This window comes from Manis javanica, chromosome 18 (assembly GCF_040802235.1).
Source record: "Manis javanica isolate MJ-LG chromosome 18, MJ_LKY, whole genome shotgun sequence".
NCBI lineage: Eukaryota > Metazoa > Chordata > Mammalia > Pholidota > Manidae > Manis > Manis javanica.
Genome location: NC_133173.1, coordinates 223445 through 245503, shown reverse-complemented (window position 1 = coordinate 245503; position 22059 = coordinate 223445). Strand labels below are relative to the sequence as shown.

The window sequence follows — 22059 nt, the reverse complement described above, 5'->3', positions numbered from 1 at the left end:
GCTCCAGCCACTGCCAGACTCACCTCCAAGACTAGGCCTCGCTAGGCTGCTTCCATGCCCCACGGCCCCTCGGGCCCTGACTGCCCTTCGTCCGGCCACACCAGCCTATCCGATCTCAGGAGCTAGCCTGACCCCACCCTCGCCAGTCCAGCAGCCTCCTGAAAGTCCTCCACCTTCACCTTCGCTGAACCATACCTTCCATCTCCCTGGTGCCCCCATCTGCCACCCAGATGAGCTGCCTCCTCCAGTTCCTCTGAAGCTCTTCCTCCGACCGGGGCCTCTCTCTGGACATACCCCATGGGTACCCCTGCTGGATGGCAGGGTCACATGGAGCCACATGGAGCACAGCTGCTAACAGTGCCAGCCTGGCCCCAGCACAGTAGTCTCTGCCTCTCCTGGCCCTGGCCTGCTCCTTCCCTCCACACACTGCTCAGTCCACTCCTGGGCTTGCAAGTCGGCACAAAAGGGAATTCACGGGGGCCAGCTGGTGTGCAGAACTCCCCCAGCTCCAGTCTCCCTTTCTGCAGTTCTGGAAAGGCGAGGAAGGACATAAGGCCCCTCTCAGGTTATGGCAGGAACACAGGCACACCCTCCCCTGGAGCAGCAGCGCTCCCGTGGCTTCAGGGCCTGACGCATGGGCAGGCCAGAGAGGAGCTGCTGGTTGGGGGGCTAGCGGGGGGCAGGGGGAAGTCAGCAGAGGGCCTTTGCAGCCCCAGTGCTGCCGAGTCTGATTCCAGGACAGTGTTAAACGGAGCTCAGAGCTACCTTCCTCTGCAAGGCTGACAGAACAGCGCCGTCTTCCCTGACAGAGAGGAGACTGAGGCTCAGAGAAGGTATGCTGCCCAGGGCAGAGCCAGACGGGAACCCAGTCCACTACCAAGAGGGCTCCAGGCATTGCCAGGAGTTTCCTCTGCCTGTGAGGGGTAGCCCCTTGCTTTGAGATGCATTGCACACCAGCTGATAGAACCAGCTTGCCTCTCTTGCAAGGCCCATGGGGTCTTCGTTTGCACAGAGGGCGATACTGAGGCTCAGAGAAGTGAACCCCCAGCCCAGAGCCGTGAGCAGGACAGCAGAGGGCTGACCCTGCCCTGCTCACAGCCCTGGCCCAGTTCTGCCACCTCCCTTCTGTGGAAAGCTGGCTCTGTGATCTCAGGTGCCCAGCCTCCTCCAGGGTGTCCAGGCCCTTGCTGGGCATGCAGGAGCCTCTGCCCCCTCATATTACTAAGGGCCTGAGACACGGGCCTCTGAGACACAGGAACACTGGGTCCTGACCCCACAGGAATGGGGCCTTCAGAATCAGCAGACCTTGTTTCGTATTGAGGGGCTGAGCTTCGGAGGCAGGCCTGTGACCACCTCGGGGTGGGAGAGCTTTGGCCCCAGGGAGGAGGGGAGGTGGCAGGGTGCCCAGAGCCCAGAGCAGATGCAGCCTCCGCCCCAGGGAGGCAGCGCTGGGCAGCTTACCCGAAAGGCCTACTACCCTCTGCATGTGGCCCATGTCAAGGACGGCCGGACCTCATGCTCTTGGAGGCCTTGCAGGTAAGGAGCAGTTGTGCCTGGAAGGACAGGCATCCACTCCGGCCTCTCTGGAGACCCAGAGCAGGGCCCAGGGCCTTAACATGGGAGGGGCCTGTCCCTGGGGCACTTGGCTTCTATTCTGCCCTGTTCCCCCCTCCTCCCCATGCTCTTAGAGTGACGGCCACACTCTCGGCATCTTAGAGCCTGGCCTTTCCACCACGATGGAGGCTCAGAGCCTGGCCTTGTCCCGCCCTTGCATTCTGCACTCCAGCTGCCCAGGTGGTTCTTCCTGGCCCGCACGCTGTCAGCCTGTCCTGACCACCCACCCATTTGGTGCCCACAGGGAGCGTCTCTACCTCCTTCCCTTGGCTGTGCCCTCAGCATGACCACGGATGCCTGGACTCTGAGTCTGTGTCTGTCTCTCCCTGCCTCCTGGGTGGGAGTCCTGGGCTGGGACTGGCCCCTCTCAGGGTCCCCCCCTCCTTGGATGAACAGCCCTGGGCCCCAGTGGGCATGGGCATGTCTGACAGATGGAATGTGCATCCGAGGAACCACACGTCAGTGACATACATGCCAGAAGGGCTTAGGGGAAGCTTCAGCTCTGCACTCAAGCACAGACGGAGAAGCTGTGGCCCAGAGAGGGGCAGGGACCTGCCAAGGTCACACAGCAAACTGGAACCTGAGCCTCTGGCTGCCCCCTGTCCTGACTGCCCCTGCCTCCACCTGCCAAGGCCCCTTGAGGAGACAAGGAGCATTCTCATTGACTGAAACCTCAGCCCCTCATTTCATACCTCTGGTGTGGCCCATTCTTTGGTTGAGCCCCTTAGCTGCTCAGTGGCTAAGACACCAAACAGCAGCCAATCACACGGTCTCAGTCCTGGCTTAAGCCATTTCACCATCATCCAGACCCTCCCCTCCATTGCCCAGGTAACAAACAGGCTCAGAGAGGGAAGCAGCTTGCCCGCGTTCACACAGCGGAGGCAAGTCCAGAACTCAGCCCATGGGCTCCGTGAGCACAGAGCGGCTGCTGGCTCACCTGGCTCCCCAGCTGTTCCGGGTGGGCCCCACGCTTGTGTCCGGCTGGCCCTCTGGGGGGACCTCTCTGCCGTCTGGCATGCTGGGGTCGCTGGGCATCCAGCCGCGTCCAGCTCTGGAGGGCGAGCTCCGGCCACGGGCATCTGCAGAAAGCTCCATCTCCCACTGCGCCTGGCCTTGCGTGGCAGTGCGGGTGGGGCTGGGGCACCCCAAAGAGGCCTGGTTCCTCTCTATTTTTAGAAGCTCCAGTGTTCAAGTTGGCAGTGAAGTTGCTCAGATGAAAACTTCCCTTTTCTTGCTGGCTTTGTTTCACTCAAGATGAGGAGAATTTCAATGAAGCCAGTGTTCTTTCTTATGCAAATCTACTCGCTGTCCCAGCACGGGTGACCAATGGGCTCAGGGCTTCGGGTGCCCCAGAGGACCTTGTCCCTGGCTTTAAGAGGCCACATTGAAGCACAATGGGTTCTTGAACCATGATGGACCCAGATGCTTCAGGGGCCACCAAACCCCACTGCCCACTGTCAGCAGGACGCCAGGGATCTCCCTGCTCAGCCCCCAGACCCTGTGCTTGGGAGACGGAGGACCAAAGCTTCTGCCCTTGAGGAGCCCCAGCCTGGGGGAAGGAAAGAGATGTTCCCAGCTCTGAACATGGGTTCCCAGCCACTAAGCAGCTGGCCGTCCAGGGCACCTGGTTTGAGCAGGGGTCTGTCCCATCAGCTGTAGGTATGAGAGTTAATGGGCTTGCGGCTGACCATCAACAGATGTGGGAAACTCACGGGAGCCCGTAAGAGCAGAGGACACCTTCCAACATCAGAAACCTCCCCTGCCTAGACCCAGTTCTGGAGGGCAAAGTGGCTGAAAACAACAGAGATCCCAGTTCTGGAGCCAGAAGTCTGGGCTCACAGTGCCCCAGCACCACGCTCCCGCCAAAAGATGAGACTTACCTTGACTCTTCCTGCTCTGGTGGCCACCAGCCAGCAGCCCCTCGATGTTCCCTGGCCTGTACGCGGCCTGTCTTCACATGGCCATCTTCTCTCTGCATCTATGCCCCTGTTTTCCCTTTTTGTAAGGACAGCAGTCACGGGACTTGGACCACCCTGATCGGGATGATATCACCATAGTTAACTACATCTGTAAAGACTGTATTTCCAAGTGAGGTCACATTCTGAGGCTCTAGTCAACATGATTTGACCTGGGATAAATTGTGCAAGGAGGTGCTGGTGATTTCTATGAGATGTCCCCAGTGCTGTCTTACCCGGTGGGAGCAGGTAGCTGAGAAAGAGCGTGGCCATCTCCGGGAAAATTCTGGACCTGGACCTTAGGCCCTGGGGTGCTGCCTGCAGTGCCACTGAAGGCACCCCGGACAGGAGGTCTGGAGTCTGGCTTTGAGACCTGAATCTTCCATTGCACTCCCCGCATGTGTCCTGTGACCTAGGGCAGCCCCCTGCTCCTCTCTGGGCCTCAGTTTAGTTGCTGGGATCTTGAGGGTGAGACTTGGAGGCAGGCCAAGGGGGCTGTCAGCTCCAAGTGCACGTGGGGAGGTGATGGGGCAGCCATTCCCCGTGAGCCAGGTGGACGCACTGAGCGGGATGTCGTTCTAGAGATATTTGAAAATAAACAAATGGGGAGCCTCAGTGTACATTTTGTCCCTTTCTTCTTACACTGGACAACATTTGCTGGAGAACTTTTCACGGCGTTTTAAGAGCCCCCTTTTGCTCTCTTTTGTGGGCCGCCGCCCGCAGAAGGGCCAGTGGGGTTTTACTCGCCCACAGGAAGGACACCGAGGTCCTTTGCTGTCACAGATGTGGCTGCATCGCACAACCTACGCCGGGGCTGTGGGCTCCTGAGTCGGTCTGGCTCTGCGACAAACCTCTTGGACTGGCCCTGCCGGGACCTGACTTAGTTGTAAATCTGAGAACAACAGAGTTTTTGTGATATGGACAGATTAAATATTCTGCCATTAGGAGGAAGGGGGTAGAGACTTAAAAGTTTTTTTCATCAACTTACAGAAAAATAACATTGCAGTTTGCCCACCTGAGTTTGTCAGTGGGGAAGTCTGTACCTGCCGTGGGTGGGGGCCGAAATGTTTTCTCTGTCTGCAAGGGGCTAGGGAGGCCTGGGAGGAGCTGCTGGCCAGGAGCAGAACATCCCCACCGTGCCCCGGGGCCAAGGGGGGCGTGACGCCAAGTCCAGAGAGACAGCCCATGGGTGGTACTGATCTCCTTGCCTCTAGTCTGGGGACCCCCTGAAGTCACAGGCAGCCTGTGTGTGCTCGCGTGCATGTCCCCACTCTCTGCACTGTCCTAGGAAGAGGGCTCCCAGCTCTTTTAGATCCTTGAGATTTCTGACAGTGAGCAGCCACAGGAAGTGGGGAACCCTGAGTGCTGGAGTCATACAGACCTGGTGTGAGTAGAATTGTGACATTTCCAGAATATCTTGCCTGGCTTTAGTACATCTGCATATCAATAGGCATTCAGAGGTGGAGATACCTGCATTGAGGCCATGTGACTCTGTGCTCAGCATCTGGGGGGCTCGGGCAGAGGGGGAGGACACGGGCTTTTGGGCCAGGTCACCTCACCTCTGCAAAATGAGGACCCCTGGTTGCAGGGGACAGAACCCCTGACTCCAGCTTAGTCCAAAAGGACAACAAAGTGACTCGCACAGCCCAAGCGGCGAGGTGCAGAGGGGGCTGGATCTGGCCTGCCCCTGGCTGGACCCACACCGCCCACCTCCTTTTGGGCCATGGCATCCTTGCTCATGAGGGACACCAAGCTCCTTCCCTCCTCTCAGGAGAGCCGAGCACGGGCCTCTGTGGATGTGACCGACCTGACAGAGGTGTTTCCTTGTGAGCTTTGCCCTGTCACCCTGTTTGCTTCCCTCCTCTGAGTCCCAAGGAAGGGAGAGAGAGTTCAGACTTCCATCTTTTGGGGCTTTTTGTATTTTGATACTTTCAGGCAGACATTTACAGAGCTCTTTGCACCAAATAACAGTGGTCAGCATTTATTGTGGGCTGTGCCAAGTTGGGTCCTATGGACTTTTACTCAATCATTTACACATACATGAACATGTGTGCGCATGTCTATCATACTTTTATATACCCCCCACAATCTTACAAGATGGGGACTCTTTACAGATGAGAGAAGAGGAATACAGTGACTTGCCCAGGGTCACACAGCTGGGAGCTGGCGGGGCCACACCACACCCAGGAGTGCGTAGGGGTTGTTTCCCTCAGGGCCCAACTAGGACGGGCAGAGCGGGCCTCTGGCCCCAGCTCTGCTGCCCACCCTTACAGCCTTGGTGGTCATCTTCTAAATGCACACTCCCTCACGAGGGATGGGATCTGCTCACTTGAAGACGGCTTTGTGAGTATATACACATACCAAGTCTTTCCAAATGGCACCCTTCAAATATGTGAAAATCACGGGAAGCAATTCATGATGAAATTAAAGTAATTGTCGCATTTCTACAGTAACCCTTATTTATTGTGTTGTATTTCTACTGCAACCCTTATGTAATATTAACCCACTACAATGTCCAAGCATGATGCATAAAAATCCTGATTCATTTCTGAATCTAAGTATTGCTTTTTGCTGCGCCTCAGAGGAGCAAAGTGTTTCCAAATTAAAATGAAGAGCTATGAACATAACTTTTTCCCTAAGTCAGTATGATCACACTATGACCCAAGAAATGTTTTGTAATCTGATGTTGCTGAGAGTAGAATCCAAAGTATGTGAAGATGCTGTTTATGACAAAGTGATTTTGCCGAAATAAAGTAAAAAAATAAATCTATGGAATAAAAGTACGTAACAATTTTTATTGCTTGAAGCCTAAGGCCCTTTAGGGGTTTCCTGGCATCCTAAGGTCAACTGTCTGACTCCAGCTCTGCCCGATGTCCACACCCCACTCCATCTCTGTTCCAGAGACACTGGTCCTTTCCTGGTCCCTGAAGTGGCCTTCGCCCTGCTCTTGCCTGGGCCTGGGCCTCTTGAGCGCCGGCCCTGCAGGCTTTTGTCCACCTCCAGGTCTTGGCACGAACCTCATACACATGACCTCCCTGACCACCCAGGACGCCACGAAATGCTCCTCTTTCATGGCTTTCATCACATGATGCAGTGAGAGGAGCATTGGACATGAGGTCTGAGCAGGTGAGTTCGCAGTCTATTCCCTGTGTTGCTCTGAAGCGTCTCGCAGTGCTGGGACACCAAAGGTGCTTCACAGATGAGCTGAATGTGACTTCTGTCCAAGCTTTGCGCCCTCCTGGGATGGGTGTACTAGTGAGAAGACCTCACTATCATGTCCTGAAAGTGCCATTACGCCCTCTCTATCCTAGGTCTTCCTCCCCAAACAGAGAACAATGTACTAGATCAAAGGCTTTGCCAGAAGTGAACAAAGCCAGGCACTAGTTAGAGGTAAGGACATATTTTACTTGGAATAGGGAAAAGGGTCTGGCATGAACCGAACTCAACTTCAGTTTGTGCAGGAATATCTAGGTGTGTTCATGGGAGGGTGGGGGAGCAGAACAAGGAGACAAGTGGATGCAGCAGGGTCAGTGAAGTGAAAAATGCCGAGGGTCAATGTCAGTGCAGTCAGGCCCGCTGTGTCTACGAGGCGAGGTTAGGCCCCCGCTCTCCCAAAGAGACTTCGAGGCAGGGCCCCCACCTCAGGTGTTGGCTGGGACAAACAGCAAAAATTTTTGGCAGTCTTGTGTTTTCTCAGGCAGGTACATTAAGGGGGATTAGAATTATTTTAGGGTTGTGGCCTTGAGCTGTTAGAAACTATGCTAGTGTTGGTAAGAGGGCCCAGAGGAGCCTGGTAGAGCTTCACAGAAGAATCTTTGTCAGCTTTAGCTTAGACAAAAGTAAAAAAAAAAAAAGCATCCACGTGTATTGAGGCTGAGTGCCAAGCAGTTCTCAAGGTTGTGAGGCAGATGCTGTTAATATTATGCCCATATGAAGGCTGAAGAATCTAAGGCTCAGAAAGGTTAAGTCACCTTTCTGAGTTAACCGCTAAGTTAACCAAGGTCACACAAGCAGCAGGGATTTGCACCCTGGCCTCCCTGGTTCAAGTGCACAGCCCCATTCTATACCTTTAGGCTCTGACCACCATCTGCCCCGTCATGTCACTGGTCCAGAGCACTGAGTCTGGAAAAGTGGGTGCTGCTGGCAGTGTCCTCAGCTCTGGCTGCACGCTGGGAGCCTTAGGAATACTGCTCGGGCTCCATCCCCAGTGCCGCGACTATGGCAAGTACGCAGGGAGTTTTAGCTCCCAGGTGATTCCTCTGAGCAGCAAGGTTTGAGACCCTCTGTGCCAAAAGCCCTCACTTATCATCTCATATAATCCTTGCAAGAGCCCTGTGAGGAAGGAGGCAGGCAGGTGGCAAAGACCGCGTCCTGCGGACCGGAGGCCAGGGCCGGTACGCGTGCCGACACCTGGGTGTGGGATCAGGCTTCCCAGCCTGCTGCGCTCAGTTCTCTGCCCAAAGGTCAGCGCTCCACCGGGGCCTCATTGAGAAGAGTACAGCCATGTCTCCAAGAACAGAAACGAACAGCTCAATTTCTCTCTGATGTTAAAACTCTTTTCTCGCCCTCACTGAACAGGGGGAGAGGGCAGTGCCTGCCTCACACACAGGACCAAGGACAAGGCCGGAGGGACCACAGAGGTGGCCAGTGGCCCCCCTCCCTGGCGGCGATCCGCCAGCAGAGCCGAGCCGGGCTGGGCCGGAGCAGAGGGCCTGCGGGTCCCTGATGGCGCTGCTTTCCAAGCCCGCTCTGGGCCGGGGTGGCCGTCCCGCTCCAGGGCACCTAGGGGCGCAGCCCGGGAGGCAGGCATCTCTGGGCCCGCAGGGCAGGGCCTCCAGCAGCCGCGGCGTCAGGGGCCTCGTCGGGCCCGGGGGCACTGGGGTCAGGCCGCGCCCACCGCAGGGGCGTCCCACCGGCACTGTCAGCCCCGGGCGTGGGCAGCGAGGCCGCCGCGCCCGCAAAGCCCGGCCCCTCTGCCAGGGCCCCGGGCGCCTCGCCTCCGTGCCGGCGGGCGGTGGGCACACAGAGGGGGCCGCGCCCCGGGGCGCCCTCGGACCCCCGCGGCGGCGGCCACATGGGGCCCTGGGGGGCCGGGCTTTGTGGCGTCACCGTCGCCCCGCGGAAGCTTCCGCCGGCGCCCGACAAAACCCGCGGCGCAGGAGCGGCGCGCGCGGGGGGCGGCGCGAAGGAGGCGGCCGGGCGGCGCGCGGGGAGTCGGGGCGGTTGACCGGCCTCGCCCGCCCCGCCCGCAGAGGCAAGATGGTGAAGGAGACCCGGCTCTACGACGTGCTGGGGGTGAGGCCCGGCGCCGCCCCGGAGGAGATCCGGAAGGCTTACCGCAGGCTGGCGCTCAAGTACCACCCGGACAAGAACCCGGAGGAGGGCGAGAAGGTGCCGCGGGGCCGGCGGCCTGGGGGCGCGGGCCGGGGGCGGGAGAGGCAGCCGCCCGGGGAAACCGAGGGCCGCGGTGGGAACGGAGCCTGCCCCATTCACGGGCAAGGAGACGCCTTCCTGCCTGAGCAGGTGCCCTGCGGATCAGGCGCTGATCTTCGGGAAAGCCCGGTGGCCTTCCCGTGCACCTCCCACTCTGCCCGCTTCCCTACGGAATCCGGGGGCCCCGCATGGCTTTCGGTGGGGCCGCTGTGGCAGCTGACAGCAGTGACACCCGGGTCCTTTGGGCCACAGAGCCCCCATCTAGTCTTTAGGCCCCTGGACACGGAGCTACTCCACCCCGGGGAGGTTGCCTGGGGGGCAGCGATGACAGCATGTTTATATTTAGCCACATGTTGCGACTGTGCCTGTCACAAGTTTAAATGCTCTCCCCCAGGAAGGTTTCTCTGTTACTCACTTGCACTTTTCCATCTATATTTAGGTGGCTTCCTGTAGCTTTTAAAGTGGCTTTCCAGTGATGTAGCTGGTTGGTAGATTTGCTCCCTGAATTCACTGCAGCCTGTCTGTGAGCAACTCCCTCAAGGAGTGCGCACCTGGGTCCCACCCCCACCTTCAGAAGACGGCCCTCCCCGGGTTTCAGGTCGGATCTCAGCTCCCTCCACCAGTGCATTCAGCCTGCCTTTGGAGTTCAGACGCTTTTTCTCAATTAGCCTCCACCTGTACTACTGTCTGTAGGGTCGTCCTGTGTATACCTAAGATTGGTTTGTTCTAAACCAGTGTTTATTTACAGCCAGTGTCACATAAGCGATGCTCTTGATGGTGAGGTCTGGCAGGCCCCTCTCGGCTTGTGGGGTGGGGGGTTCTGTGATGTTCCCACTGCCAGGAATACTCCTCCAGCCCACCCAACATCTTCCACAAAGGGAATGAAATCCTTGACTTTAGTTTCCTGCTAAAATGACTTTCAGGGGGCTGCCTCTGGCTGTGGACTGACCTGGCCCAGTCCCCATCCTACTTTAATTAGGATTTCTTCTTCGATGCCCACTGTTCCCACTGCTGTGGAAGAAGGGCAGGCCCACCCATGGGCCTGTGAGTGTGGGTGCTAAACGGTTGGCTGAGAGAATGGCGATGTCATGGGACGACATACACTTTAAAGAGTTCTAGGAGGGGAGAAAACCCTGTCAAGGCCCAGTTTGGAGGGAAGTTGTCACAGTGAGGCAGAATCAGATCAGGGGAAACTGGATTGGAAATCAAAAGGGATGAGGACATGGGACAGTCACAGAAACTCTGCTGTAAAGTTCCCTAAAAAGGCCCTTTCTGGCCCAACTGTGTGCTGCGTAGACCTTTTTTGTGCAAGTCTGTGTATAATTCTTGTCCACTTTATCTGCCATAGTGGACACTCAGTGTTCCCCTAAGTTTGTCACTGTATTATTAATGTCTCTTCAAAAATAGATGAAGCCAGTGCTCCCCTGGACAACTGAGGCGGCTGTTGGGCGTCGGCTTGTGTTTGCTGCCCTTTTGTCCTGCGTTGCTAAGCACTGGGCAGCCTGCTCGCATTGTCAGGCACTCTTGGTGGGGTCTGTGGTTCTCCCAGATGGTCCTCTGCAAGACTCTTGGGTGGCAGGGCCAGTAAGCTAATCCCTTTAGGGGTGCTGAGAGGGGCCAGTTGCTTTCTGACCTTCCACATCAGGCACCTAATCCCATCCCTCAGTTTTTCTGCTGAGAAAAAAGGTGGCAGTCGGTACCTACTTCTATGCAGGAATGGTGCAAGAATTAACAGATCAAAAGTTCTAGCTGCCCTGCGTATTATTCTCATGTCCGTTTAGGACCTAACTTTGAATTACCCACTATTTGTTAGCAGTCATTTCTTGCTTATTAGTTACTTATTAGATCTCTGCCAGGGACCTTAATACAAAAGAAAAGGTGCATGTCAGTCAGTTTCCATGTTTGTATCTTCATAGCACTTTTTCTGTATGTTTTATGGAGCCTGCTGCATTAAAGGCTATGTATATAGACACCTGTACCACGGAGTACGCTGTACTTCTGGAGGGCTGTGACCCTATCATCCTTTATTCATTTCTGGATTCGCAGAATTGAGCCTTTCATGTAATGGATCTTGACAAGAACTTTCCACATGCCAGGCACTCTCTTAGTTTTGGGGGTACAGGAGTGGACAAAACTGGCACACCCCATCCTCATGGAGCTGACCCTGCCCTGGGGACGCAAGCTAAGCCATAAATGCTGCGGTGCTGAGAGACAGCACGGAGCTGGGCGAGTGGGAGCAGACTTGGGGAGATGGGGTGTAGATCAGAGTAAGGAGTGACATGCGCTGCCATGGTGGGTTGGGGCAAAGAATGGAAAAGACCAGCCAGCCTGTTCTGGCTGCTGTTTGGAGCACAGACTGAAAGCTGAAGTGAGGACAGAAGACACGGACCGCGGGGAGGTTCCAGCAGTAATCCAGGTGAAAGATGGGGTCTGTACCAGGACAGGCATGCAGTGGCCTCTGGGTATTTTACCAGGCTCTGATTCGATTTTAAAAGCTGTCTACCTACAGAAACATGAGTGGTACAGCAAACACGTGCTTCACCCAGCTTCACAAATTATAAATGTGGTTGACCTGCCAGCGCCCCTGAGCAGCCAAAAATATGTGTGTGACTTTTGATTCCCCTTCAAGTTAACTAGTAAGCGCCTACTGTTGACCAGAAGCCTCACCAATAACATAAAACAGTCGATGAACATGTATTCTTGTGATATATGTATTACATATTGTATTCTTACAATGAAATAAGCTAGAGAAAAGCGAATGTTTTTTCAAATTGTCAAAGATCTCCAAAAAATTTTTCAATATGCTTATTGAAAAAAATCTGCATGTAAGTGGACCCTAAATAATGCAAACCCATGTTATTCACAGGTTAGCTGCCATATTTGCTTAATCTCTGTTATTATTAGCTAAAGTTTTTGAGAATAGGTTGCACATATCATAACCTTTCAGCCCTAAATACTTCAACGTGTTTCTCCTAGAAAAAACTACATCCTTGTACATAACTATAGTTCAATTATCAAGTTTAAGATGTTTAACCTAGAAAAAAAATCACATTTCTCTAGGTTCCAACATCCTTTGTAGCCACTTTATCCCCAGTGTGAGAGCCAGTCCAGGATCACATATTGATGTTAGTTTTCCATTTAGTTTTGCAGAATGTCTTTAAATTTGGTTTTCTGTTTCTTACATTTGAAACCCAATGGTACATTTTTGGCGTGAGTGTGACACATGGGGTATCTTGTCTCTGGTGCTGGAGATAAAAACTTGAAGGTTGTGCTAAAAGGATTTGTTGACAGATGAGATGTTGGGGAGAAAGGAAACGAGATTTGGCATTGCCAACAGCTGAGATGTGGGGGATGGGAGGGGCGGGACTTTGGGAGCAAGGTCAGGAGCATGGGTTTGCACCCTGTGTGTGCACCCTGCATGGGGACAGTGCTCATCGTGTGTCTGTAGTGAAACCTCATGCTAGCAAAGTTGTAAAGCAGTCTTCATGGGCTGGACAGCTAGCATCAGTGGCTGGCAGGCTGGGCTTCTCCAACTGTGGGTTGAGTCCTGGCCTGGTCTCCCCCATCCTAGCTCCACTGGACCCCATCCTGTCTGCTGCAGCCAAGTAGAGGAGGTCCCTTCCTACTGCTCTCCGTCCTTACTCTGTGCCATGGCCTCGCCACTTGTCCCTTAATGTCTGCCCTGTGTTTCCTACTCTATGGGGGAAGAAGAGGGGCAGTCAGGTTGCAGAGATATAGACCAGCTGGTTTTGGGGGTGTTGGCAGGGTGTCTCTACCACTTGCTGGGTTTGCTTACTAAAACAATTTGAACCTTCTCTCTCTCTTTGTTTATTTTAAAGTTTAAGCTCATATCCCAGGCATATGAAGTGCTTTCAGATCCAAAGAAAAGGGACATTTATGACGAGGGCGGTGAGCAGGCGATTAAGGAAGGGGGCTCGGGCAGCCCCAGCTTCTCTTCGCCCATGGACATCTTTGACATGTTCTTTGGTGGTGGCGGACGGATGGCTAGAGAGAGAAGAGGTAAATGCTTTTAAAGACATTAAACGAGTTTCATAGTATCCAAACTGCACGTTACTGGAAATAGGACGTATCATGCTTTAGCAGGGTACAGTTGTCATGTTTTGGGATCCTTTGCTAAACAGTTCATCACTTGTTTAGTACCCAGGCTACCTGGAATCTCTCAGGGCATTTAGCAATTACGTGATACCCTCCAGACACCACATATGAAGAAGCAAATGGTGTGGTGAGTCCAAAGGAGAAAAGGCGAACCCATCTTGCCCTCTTTTACTCTGCTGCTTGGGTCCGGGCCCTGAGTGTCCTAAGGGATGTAGGTGGCACCCCTCTGGTCACCAACGATGCCTGTGCCACAAGTGCCCTTCCCCATCATGCACCTCCGTGGGTTCTGTTTCTTGCTGGAGCTCTGCCATGGGCACAGGAGCCTCATTTTCTCAGCTGCCCTGGAGATTGTCTAGGTGACAAAATGTACTGCTTTATGTTTGAATGTCTTTGTTAAAGAACCCATCTGCCTTTCTCTTTGGAATGTATTATGATCAGCAGCTTTGTCCCCAGGAGGTGAGTGAGGATTTAGTGGCCCCACGTCACTTTCTGAGGTCCGGGGTTTGCTCTCCTAATTCTTGTCCCTCTAGCCTCTGCTGGGCTGTGGGCTGTGTCCCCCGGCTGTAGTAGTGATCTCCTGTAGCCCCCATCCCCCTGTCCAGTGTAGGGTTGATAATCTATCTGCTCTGGACCTTGACACCAGATAGGTAGCCAAGTTTATTACAATCTTAGATAAAATCAGGAAACTAAGCTCTGCAAGGGTGGTTTGGGCCAACAAGAGGCTCCTAGGTAAATAAGGCTGTACTTGTTCTCACATTATAACCAACTTTCAGCTTCAAAAGCTTGGCTGTCGGTTCTGTGAACAGTGTTTGGGGACACCCTTGCCCCGTCTGCAGTATTGCTGCTCATGTAGTTGACAGCGTGGACATGACCAGAACCTTGGGGGCCTCTTTATGCCCTTAAGTCAGTCATCTCCCAAGGCTGACAGCCGTTCAACAGGGACGCAGTCTCGTGTGAGCCCTGCGGCTTCTGAGAGGGGGTGGTGCTGAGGGTCCTGACAAGCAGGCCTGTGGCACGGCCAGGCTCCTGCACGCAAGTCTAGAGTCCCAAATGCACAGATGGGATCTCAGCAGGGGATGAGTGCCCACCTGGCCACAAGTTACAGAAGGGCTCAGCAGGTGTATATGGAGTATATGGTCAAGAAAGAGTGTGAAGGGAAGACCCTGAGCCCGTGAGAGAGGAGTCGGTGCCTCCGTTAGGAGAACCTTGTGGCTGGTTTCCTCACTGACCCCTCTGTCCTCAGCTCTGTTCTGGGAAAAGGTGGAGAGTCTCTTGGCAACACCTTCACATGGTGGGAAACCTGAAGGATGGGCCAGGAGTGACAGAAGCTTCTGCGGGAGGGCGACGAAGGGCTGGGCATGGCCCAGTCTCTGGGCTTTGCACAGCGAAGGGTTGGGGGGACGGGAGGCAGGTGCTAACTGTGTTTTCTTCCTTGGTCAGGCAAGAATGTTGTACATCAGTTGTCTGTAACTCTTGAAGATTTATATAATGGAGTCACAAAGAAACTGGCCCTCCAGAAAAATGTAATTTGTGAGAAATGTGAAGGTAAAAATTAGTTTGTGAGTGAATCTCATAGTTCTGATCCCTTAGATCTGGAAACAGTTCTGATTATTTTACAAGTCAGAGAAAAATAATTTATCTTTTCCAATGTGAGGGTCAAGTGTTTTATTTGCCCTATACATTTTTTATTTGGGCTGCACATTTTTGTAATATGTTGACCATTATTTTACAAATTTGAAAATTAAGATGGTTCATGTGCCCGTAGGAGTCAGCAAACTTTTGTGTACGGCTAGAGAGTAAATATTTTAGGCCTTATGGGTTACATGGGCTCTGTCATGACTACCCAACCCTCAGTGCAAAAGTAGCCAGACAGTATGGATGCATGGAGTGCCTGGGTTCCAATAAAGCTTTATTTACAAAGCAGGCAGGTAGCCAAGAGTTTGCTGACCTTTGGCTTAAATGTAAATGTAATTGATGTAATTTTTAAAATATGATTTTTAAGAAAAGTTAGATGTGGTGACCCCAGCCTCACACTGTCTGGAGCTAGGTAGCCACCTCTATGGACAGGTCTGTGTTCTCCAGTTTGCAGCGGCCCTGGCCGCTTGGTCACCTGAAGGCACCCTGGGGTGGAAGAAAACATAGCTGATAAAGCTGAAGTAATGAATTCAGCTTGGTACAGCCAGAATCACAAATGTTGGAGGCCACATTAACATGGATATTTTCTGCTTGGCTGGAATCATCCAGGCTCTTCCACCTTGCTTTTCAGTATCATAAATAGAGTTCAAACCCCAGTGCCGGATTTAGTGGCTGGTCACCCTCCTGCTTCCGTGCTCAGCAGGGGGTGCCTCTAAGGAAGAGTGGGGCCCTCACCCCTGTCCCGACAGGTGTTGGTGGGAAGGAGGGGTCCGTGGAGAAGTGCCCCCTGTGCAAGGGCCGCGGGATGCAGGTCCACATCCAGCAGATCGGGCCGGGCATGGTGCAGCAGATCCAGACTGTGTGCATCGAGTGCAAGGGCCAGGGCGAGCGCATCGACCCCAAGGACCGCTGTGAGAGCTGCTGCGGGGCCAAGGTAGTCCGCGAGAAGAAGGTCCTCGAGGTGCACGTGGAGAGAGGTGAGGCTGTGCGGGCGGCCCCTCCCCGCCGACGCACTCACAGGTCGGGGGCGGGAAACAGCGTCACAGCTGGTCCGTGGCCGGCAGAGCCTCCTGTTCCCAGGCCAGCCCTTGGCCCCCTGGCCTGCCTTCCATCGGGCGTCACCTGCCAGTTTCCTTGCTGAGGCCTGCTCCTTGAGGTCCAAAGCAACTCTATTAAGGTTTCCCACTGCTCTGACAGTCCCTTGACCTAGAGTTTGGTTGGTGGCCCTGCCTGCCACCCTCAGCCCTTCCTTTAGAATCACTTGGAGAGGCCCCGAGAGCTTGAGTCGTCGTCTTCCCCTCAGTCGTATTGGGTTCTCCCAAGTACAGGGCCTTCACCGTGCCCTTCATGTTCCCTGGCACCATCATGCTCGCCTTGCTGTTCTTAGCTGTCCTCACGCCGTCCCTGATCATTCTGTGGCTTTTTAATCCAGCAAATATGTCCCAAGAGGGATGAGAAGTGACTGTGGGTTGAGCACCCACACTAACAGTGGCTGTTAGAACACCTGAGCCCCCATGCCTGTGTGCACACACCAGGCCGCCCCTGCCAGTGCAGCGAGCAATGGGGTGACCTTGTGCTTGCTGTAGCACATCGGCTCCGACAGCACGGCCGGGCAGGCCTGTGGCGTGAGGCCTCACTCCCCTCCTCTCCCCGCTGCACTGGGCTGAGCACCTTGGCGTGCCGAGAAGCGGCCCCTTTCTCGGTATACGCCCAGCCTCCACTCCTGTTCCCAGACACTCGGGGGTGGGAGTTGGTGAATCGAGGGCCCCCAAGGACCATGTGCTCCTCCATAAGTTTTGTGGGCAGCATGGTCTAAGGGGAATAGCTAATCAGAAAGGGATGATGTTTCTTAGGTATGAAAGATGGGCAAAAGGTACTCTTTCCCGGAGAAGGAGATCAGGGGCCTGAGCTGGAGCCTGGCGATGTCATAATCGTGCTTGATCAGAAGGATCATAGTGTCTTTCAGAGGCAAGGCCACGACTTGATCATGAAAATGAAAATTCAGCTTTCTGAAGCCCTCTGTGGCTTCAAGAAGATGATAAAAACCCTGGACGACCGAGTCCTTGTGATCACATCCACATCAGGTGAGCTCGGGTGCACCCCGCCGTGGCTGTGTCTGGATGGCACTGCTCTCACTCCGAGGCCGGCTCTGTTTGCCAGTGAGCGTCACCTGATTTCCCTAGAGTGAAAGTCATCTCTGTGACTTGAGAATTTTATGAGTTTCTTTTATATTCTCCTAGAAAAAAAATTCAGAGTGGGGGGAAGAGCTTCAAACAGGAATGTTGGGGGTCTAAAATTCTAACTGGAAACTGTCAGTTTAACTTAAATTAAAAAAGATAATCCTTGCGTAACGATAAAATGTAGCAGTCACCTGTGCTGACTCACCCACTGTCTGTCCAGCCTCTGCATTGTCAGTTACATGTGGTAGCCATGTCAAAGTAGTTTTCCTGAAAACGATGTTACCTGCAGGCTTATCTTTGCAGCCTTCTGCAGAACGCCTGCCCCCACACATCCCCAGGGTGGGAGGCACCGCCTCTGTGCCAGACGGGCTGCCAGGGCCTGAACACTCGGCCTGCGGCAGATGTATGGATACCATGCTCCCAGCTCCCAGCAGGGCGAGTGTCCATGCTGGTCGAGCCCATGTGGGCACCAGAGCACTTGCCTACCTAGGGCTGAAGGGAGGGCAGGCATGGAAAAGGGGGAGTGGCCAGGCTTGGGCCCATGACTTTCAGCTGCATCTGGCAACATTTCAGGTCAGCTGTCCAGGTCAAAGCACATCTGGGTGGTGTGGCCGTGGCCAAGCCACCCTGGACTCAACCCCACCACTGGCTCTGGCTCTTTCGCTGGTCACGGGGTCAGGAGTGACATTCCCTGTGGGCACACGAGTTGAAGGGTAGGGGGCGGGCTTGGGGCTGGGGTCCGAGGGCAGCGCCAGCCGGTGGCACCTCTGAAGCCCAGGGAGGGGCAAACCCTGGGCTACCTGCCCTAGCTGCCTCCAGGCCTGCCTGCCTCTGCCCAGCTCCCCTCTTCCTTTTCTGGCATTGTTCGCTTTCTCTCTCTTTGGCTCTTTCTCTTTCCTCCTTTTCTGGGCATGAAATGAAGTGGAACTAGTTATCCAAACCTTGATAAAATTTTTTTTTACTTTTGGCAATAATTTCAGACTAACAAAAACTCGTAAAAGTAAAAATAGCATAAGGATACATAAATATATATACATGATTTGCCTCTTGTTTACATCTACCCCATTTAATTATCATTTGCTACTTGTAGGTCTGTACACATTTAATCAAGAATTGGGGGAAAGCACCAAAGAACTGTACAAGGTTTGCAGGACATACATACAGCGCCTTCCGTAGGTTGCATCCCATGATCCTTCCCTCACCTGAGTAGGAAAGTTTGAGGAGGGAGTCCACACACAGTGCTAGGCCCCAGTGCCCGACGCCTGTGTTGTGTCAGGACCCTCATGTAGCCTCTTTGCCCTTGGCCAAGGGCAAGCAGTTCAAGGTCTTGGTTGATGTGGCTGGGCTCCCTGGAGTGGGCTGGGCTCCAGTGCTCAGCACCTTGCAGCTGCCCACAGCCACAGGCACCAGGAAGCCAAGGACAGGAGGTGGTAACCCCAAGGAACCCGTTTCCTAGCTTAGTAATTATGGAAATGCAGGGACTGCAGGGGATTCCCCTGTGCTGTTTCCTGTTTATCCACCCTTTCTCGGGTCCTCCACCTCTTCAGCTCTTGTTCTGGCTTCTTGCTCCTTCCTTCGTTTCTCCTCTTCCTCCTTGCCTGCAGTTGAAATGCCCACCTTGCTAGAGGCCCTTTGGCCGCCCTGAGGAGTTGGACGGCTAGGGATTGGAGTCAGTCAAGGAAGTGCCCCAGGAGTCACCCAAGGCCTGCTGCCTCGCAGATAGGCGCCCCCTGGTGGCAGGGTCACCTCGCCCTCCTCCGTGTGGTTTTCCGTGCTTGTCCCAGGGCTTCCCAGCCCCCAGTAAGTTTGAAGTAGATGCTTGAGGAGTCGTGATACCTGATAGGAATGGAGAGACAAACCAAAAAAAAAAAACCCGAAAGAGTACAAACACAGATATCTCCGTGGCTTTGGCTGAGGGGCCCCCTCCTGCAGCCCGAAGCCCTGAGGGCCTCCCTGAAGCATGCCCTGCACTGGGCAGCTCCCCAGGCCTCTGTATTAAAGATTTCCCTTCAGGAGGAGGGGACATCTTGCCTGGGTGTGGGCTGCTGCTTAAAGGAGTGTTTAGCTTCCCCTCCCCCTTCCTGTTTCTTCCGCACATTTCTTTCCTTTGTGCATTTTCATCACTGGGCTAACTTTTTTAGACACCTTTGTCCTTTTCCTTTTTGGGTTTGGAGGGAAGTAGTATGTTTAGATTTGGGGGAGAACCTTAGCACTCTGTGGGTCTAAACTCCCATGATGCCCTTTGGACAGTGCCTGGCTTACTGGCTGTTCAACCCTGATGTCTTCTGCCAGAGGACACGGGTAGGCAGGTGGGCTGTCATGCCAGGTGGGGTGGTCAGACTCCTTTGAGGTCCTTTCTTGCTCTGAACTCTGTTTCCAGCTGGAGGAGCAGACTTTCACCCTGTTGAGGGACGGATGCAGTCAATGACTTGAGGAGGCAGGCGGGCAGGTATCACCTGTTTACCCAGATTGTTCTGGTCGATTGTTCTTTAAAACTACACTTACAACGGGGCCAGAGCAGGGCCAGAGTCCCACTGATCCCCCACCCAGGCAGTTCCTCCAGCAGGCAGCGTTCCAGCTGGGACCAGACTTCCTGCCAGATGCGACGTTACCCCTTTGATGGCATGGGGGAACCAGGGCCTGCTCTCCGGCCTTCCCAAAAGGTAGACTGCTGCCTCCAGGCTGCCCTCCATCTTCCTGTTTCACAGCTAAACTTTTCCTGCTGCAGGTGAGGTGATCAAGCATGGGGACCTGAGATGTGTCCGTAATGAAGGAATGCCGATCTACAAAGCACCCCTGGAGAGAGGGACTCTGATCATACAGTTTTTAGTAAGTTCCCATGTTCTGCTCTCATGGGACATATTGCTAAATGCCTTAACTGGGAGGGAAAATGACTGCCTCTCCCCACCTCACCCTGTACAGGTCATCTTCCCTGAGAAGCACTGGCTTTCTCAAGACAAGCTTCCTCAGCTGGAAGCCTTACTCCCTCCTCGGCAGAAAGTAAGGGTCACAGACGACATGGATCAAGTGGAGCTGAAGGAGTTCAACCCCAGTGAGCAGAACTGGCGTCAGCACAGGGAGGCATACAAGGAGGACGACGACGGGCCCCGGGCTGGCGTGCAGTGCCAGACGGCATGACGGCTCAGCCGGACTAGCACGTGACAGAGTACAGTGGGCACAGTGGAACGCGTCACCTCACTGGCCTCATGTTTGGGTGTCCTGTGTGTGCGCTCAGCATCCTTAATTGCTAAGTGTCTCTGGTTTTTCTTTTGGTTGTAACTTAAGTTATAGCTTAATTTATATGTAAATGTTTTAAATGTGAATCACCTCTCGTCTGCACATGGCATCGGTTTATTTACACCTTCAGGATACATCTGAGGAGCCAGTGACACACTGTGACATGTGGTTCTCATGGCTTTGCCCAGGTAGCAGCCCTCGGCACCCCAGAAACTTCTGGGCAGTAGGTGGGCATCCTGGCCCTTGGCTGGCTGGGCTCTCCCTCCCTCCCATGGGGGTTGGGGGGCGGGACATTTCTGCATCTGGATCCTAGGCGATCCCCAAGAACAGAGGTGCATCCGGATTGGGCTTGCTCCAGTGCCTGCTTCACGTGGGGTTTCTCCTGCTCCATGCCCTAGAGTGGCTGGAATGGGGTGAGTCCAACCAGCTCTCCCAGAAGCCGCCTGAACCTCCCAAGCCTCATGGTGAGGACAAACCAGTGTTTTAACTGGAATGCCGATACAGCTGTTTGCCTGTGACCTCCATGCCTTGTTCTCTGTGGTTTCAGGATCTGTTGACCTTTGCAGTGTGCTCCCACCCAAGTGCGTGCTTGTAAGAAACTCAGCCTCCCACCTCCCCTGCAGCCTCAGTGCAGTGGAAGGCATGGGAGGATGTTTGGCGGCCGTTGGGCCCTGTGGCTCCGCCAGCTTCCTGTCTGATCAGGGACCCTGGGTGGCTTGAGGGTCGGGAAAGCATTTTCCTCTGCTCCCAGATCCAACTCCCTTCTGAAGGGGCATGCTCCCCTTGTGGCATGGCCATAGTACAAGGGCTTCCTGCTCAAGTGATATTGGTTTGGAGACAGCTTCTATGGTGACAGCGGGCCAGGTGGACTAGCTGTAAATGGAAGCCTGTTTGAAGGAACCTTAGTCATGAGGTCGCCCCTGGCAGGTAGACCACGACTGAAATTTAGGGTTACCTCAGCCTGCACCATTGCTGCTCCGTTCCTCCCACAGCAGCCATGAAGAGAAGCTGCTGGGCTGTGGTAGAGGCTCCTTGGCGCAGAGGGTCCACATGTACTTGCTCATTCAGTCCCTGAGGGTGCAGTCAGACCAGGCCCCCTGAGGGTCAAAGGGCAGGTAAAGCCTGAGGTAGGTGAGCCGGCTGGAAGGACCACATTTCTGCCCAGAAGGTGGCCAGAAATTTGCTCAGAATAGGTAAAGAGCCCACCTTTGCCTGTCTGACCATCAGTCAGGACAGACATAAAACCTATTCTTCCAACTAAGCCTGTATGGAAATCGACTTACACACAGACCACAGCTCCAGGGTGTTCTGTGGGCCGTGACTTCCTGAGAAATTACTGCATTCAGCTCCTTGTCAGGTAAATGGAATTTGGAGGTTACTTAAAACTTAACTCCACTTGTACATTTCACTTTAAAATTAAAATTGAGCTGGTATGAATGACAGACAATGGCTTTTGTTTTATTTTCTCAAGCTCAAATGAAGTACTTTAAGTGCCAGCTTGCCTCGCCTTGGTTGATCTAATGGCATAAAGTTTCCACTCTCACAGAATGTACATTTTGCAGGTGGGGATAAATGCAAACATCAGCAATGATAACTGAAGAAAAAGTCATGAGAAAGGGTGGCAGGGAACAGAGGCAGGCCTCTACTGGGAGCTGGCATCCAGATGGCTACCTGAACAGTGAGTAGGCCTCTGAAAGAACATTCCAGCAGAGGGAATGGCAAGGGCCACATGTGGTTACAGGGTGGGAGCAGTAGGAGCTACGGTAAAGGGCGAGAGCTTCACCCTAAGAGTGACGGAGAATTTGGCGAGAGAGTGTACGACCTGACGTCAGGCGCATGGCATCAGGATCAATAGGAAGCGACGGGCTTTGGGGTCAGCTACGTGTACC

General features: G+C 54.0%; 2 protein-coding genes and 1 long non-coding RNA gene across 5 annotated transcripts in view; 1 reads left to right on the top strand and 2 right to left on the bottom strand.

Annotated features, from left to right (window-relative positions):
- Window positions 1-2752, bottom strand: part of ACSBG1 (acyl-CoA synthetase bubblegum family member 1) — a 38349-nt gene extending 35597 nt beyond the window's left edge. The window contains exon 1 of one of the 2 annotated variants that reach the window (XM_017660832.3): window positions 2552-2752. In XM_017660832.3, coding sequence (XP_017516321.2) covers window positions 2552-2709 — 158 coding nt within the window. In that variant the 5' untranslated portion in view covers window positions 2710-2752. The remainder of the gene's footprint in view (window positions 1-2551) is intronic. The other variant, XM_017660840.3, reaches the window with a different exon arrangement.
- Window positions 2753-8559: 5807 nt separating this feature from the next.
- On the top strand, window positions 8560-21607 carry DNAJA4 (DnaJ heat shock protein family (Hsp40) member A4). Of its 2 annotated transcripts, XM_017660827.3 has the most exons (7): window positions 8570-8960; window positions 12842-13022; window positions 14559-14663; window positions 15503-15730; window positions 16607-16837; window positions 19662-19762; window positions 19856-21607. In XM_017660827.3, exons 1-7 carry the CDS (start codon window positions 8829-8831, stop codon window positions 20069-20071), a joined length of 1194 nt encoding a protein of 397 aa, XP_017516316.1. In that variant the 5' UTR covers window positions 8570-8828; the 3' UTR covers window positions 20072-21607. The 2 variants fall into 2 exon arrangements, with proteins under 2 accessions (XP_036869410.1, XP_017516316.1); XM_037013515.2 differs by lacking the exon at window positions 14559-14663 and having other exon boundaries at window positions 8560-8960.
- LOC118971546 (uncharacterized) lies at window positions 17979-19862 on the bottom strand. Its single transcript, XR_005060023.2, has 2 exons — window positions 19196-19862; window positions 17979-18769 (listed from the first exon to the last, which is right to left on the bottom strand). It is a non-coding gene; the product is annotated as an uncharacterized lncRNA (long non-coding RNA).
- Window positions 21608-22059: the final 452 nt, after the last annotated feature.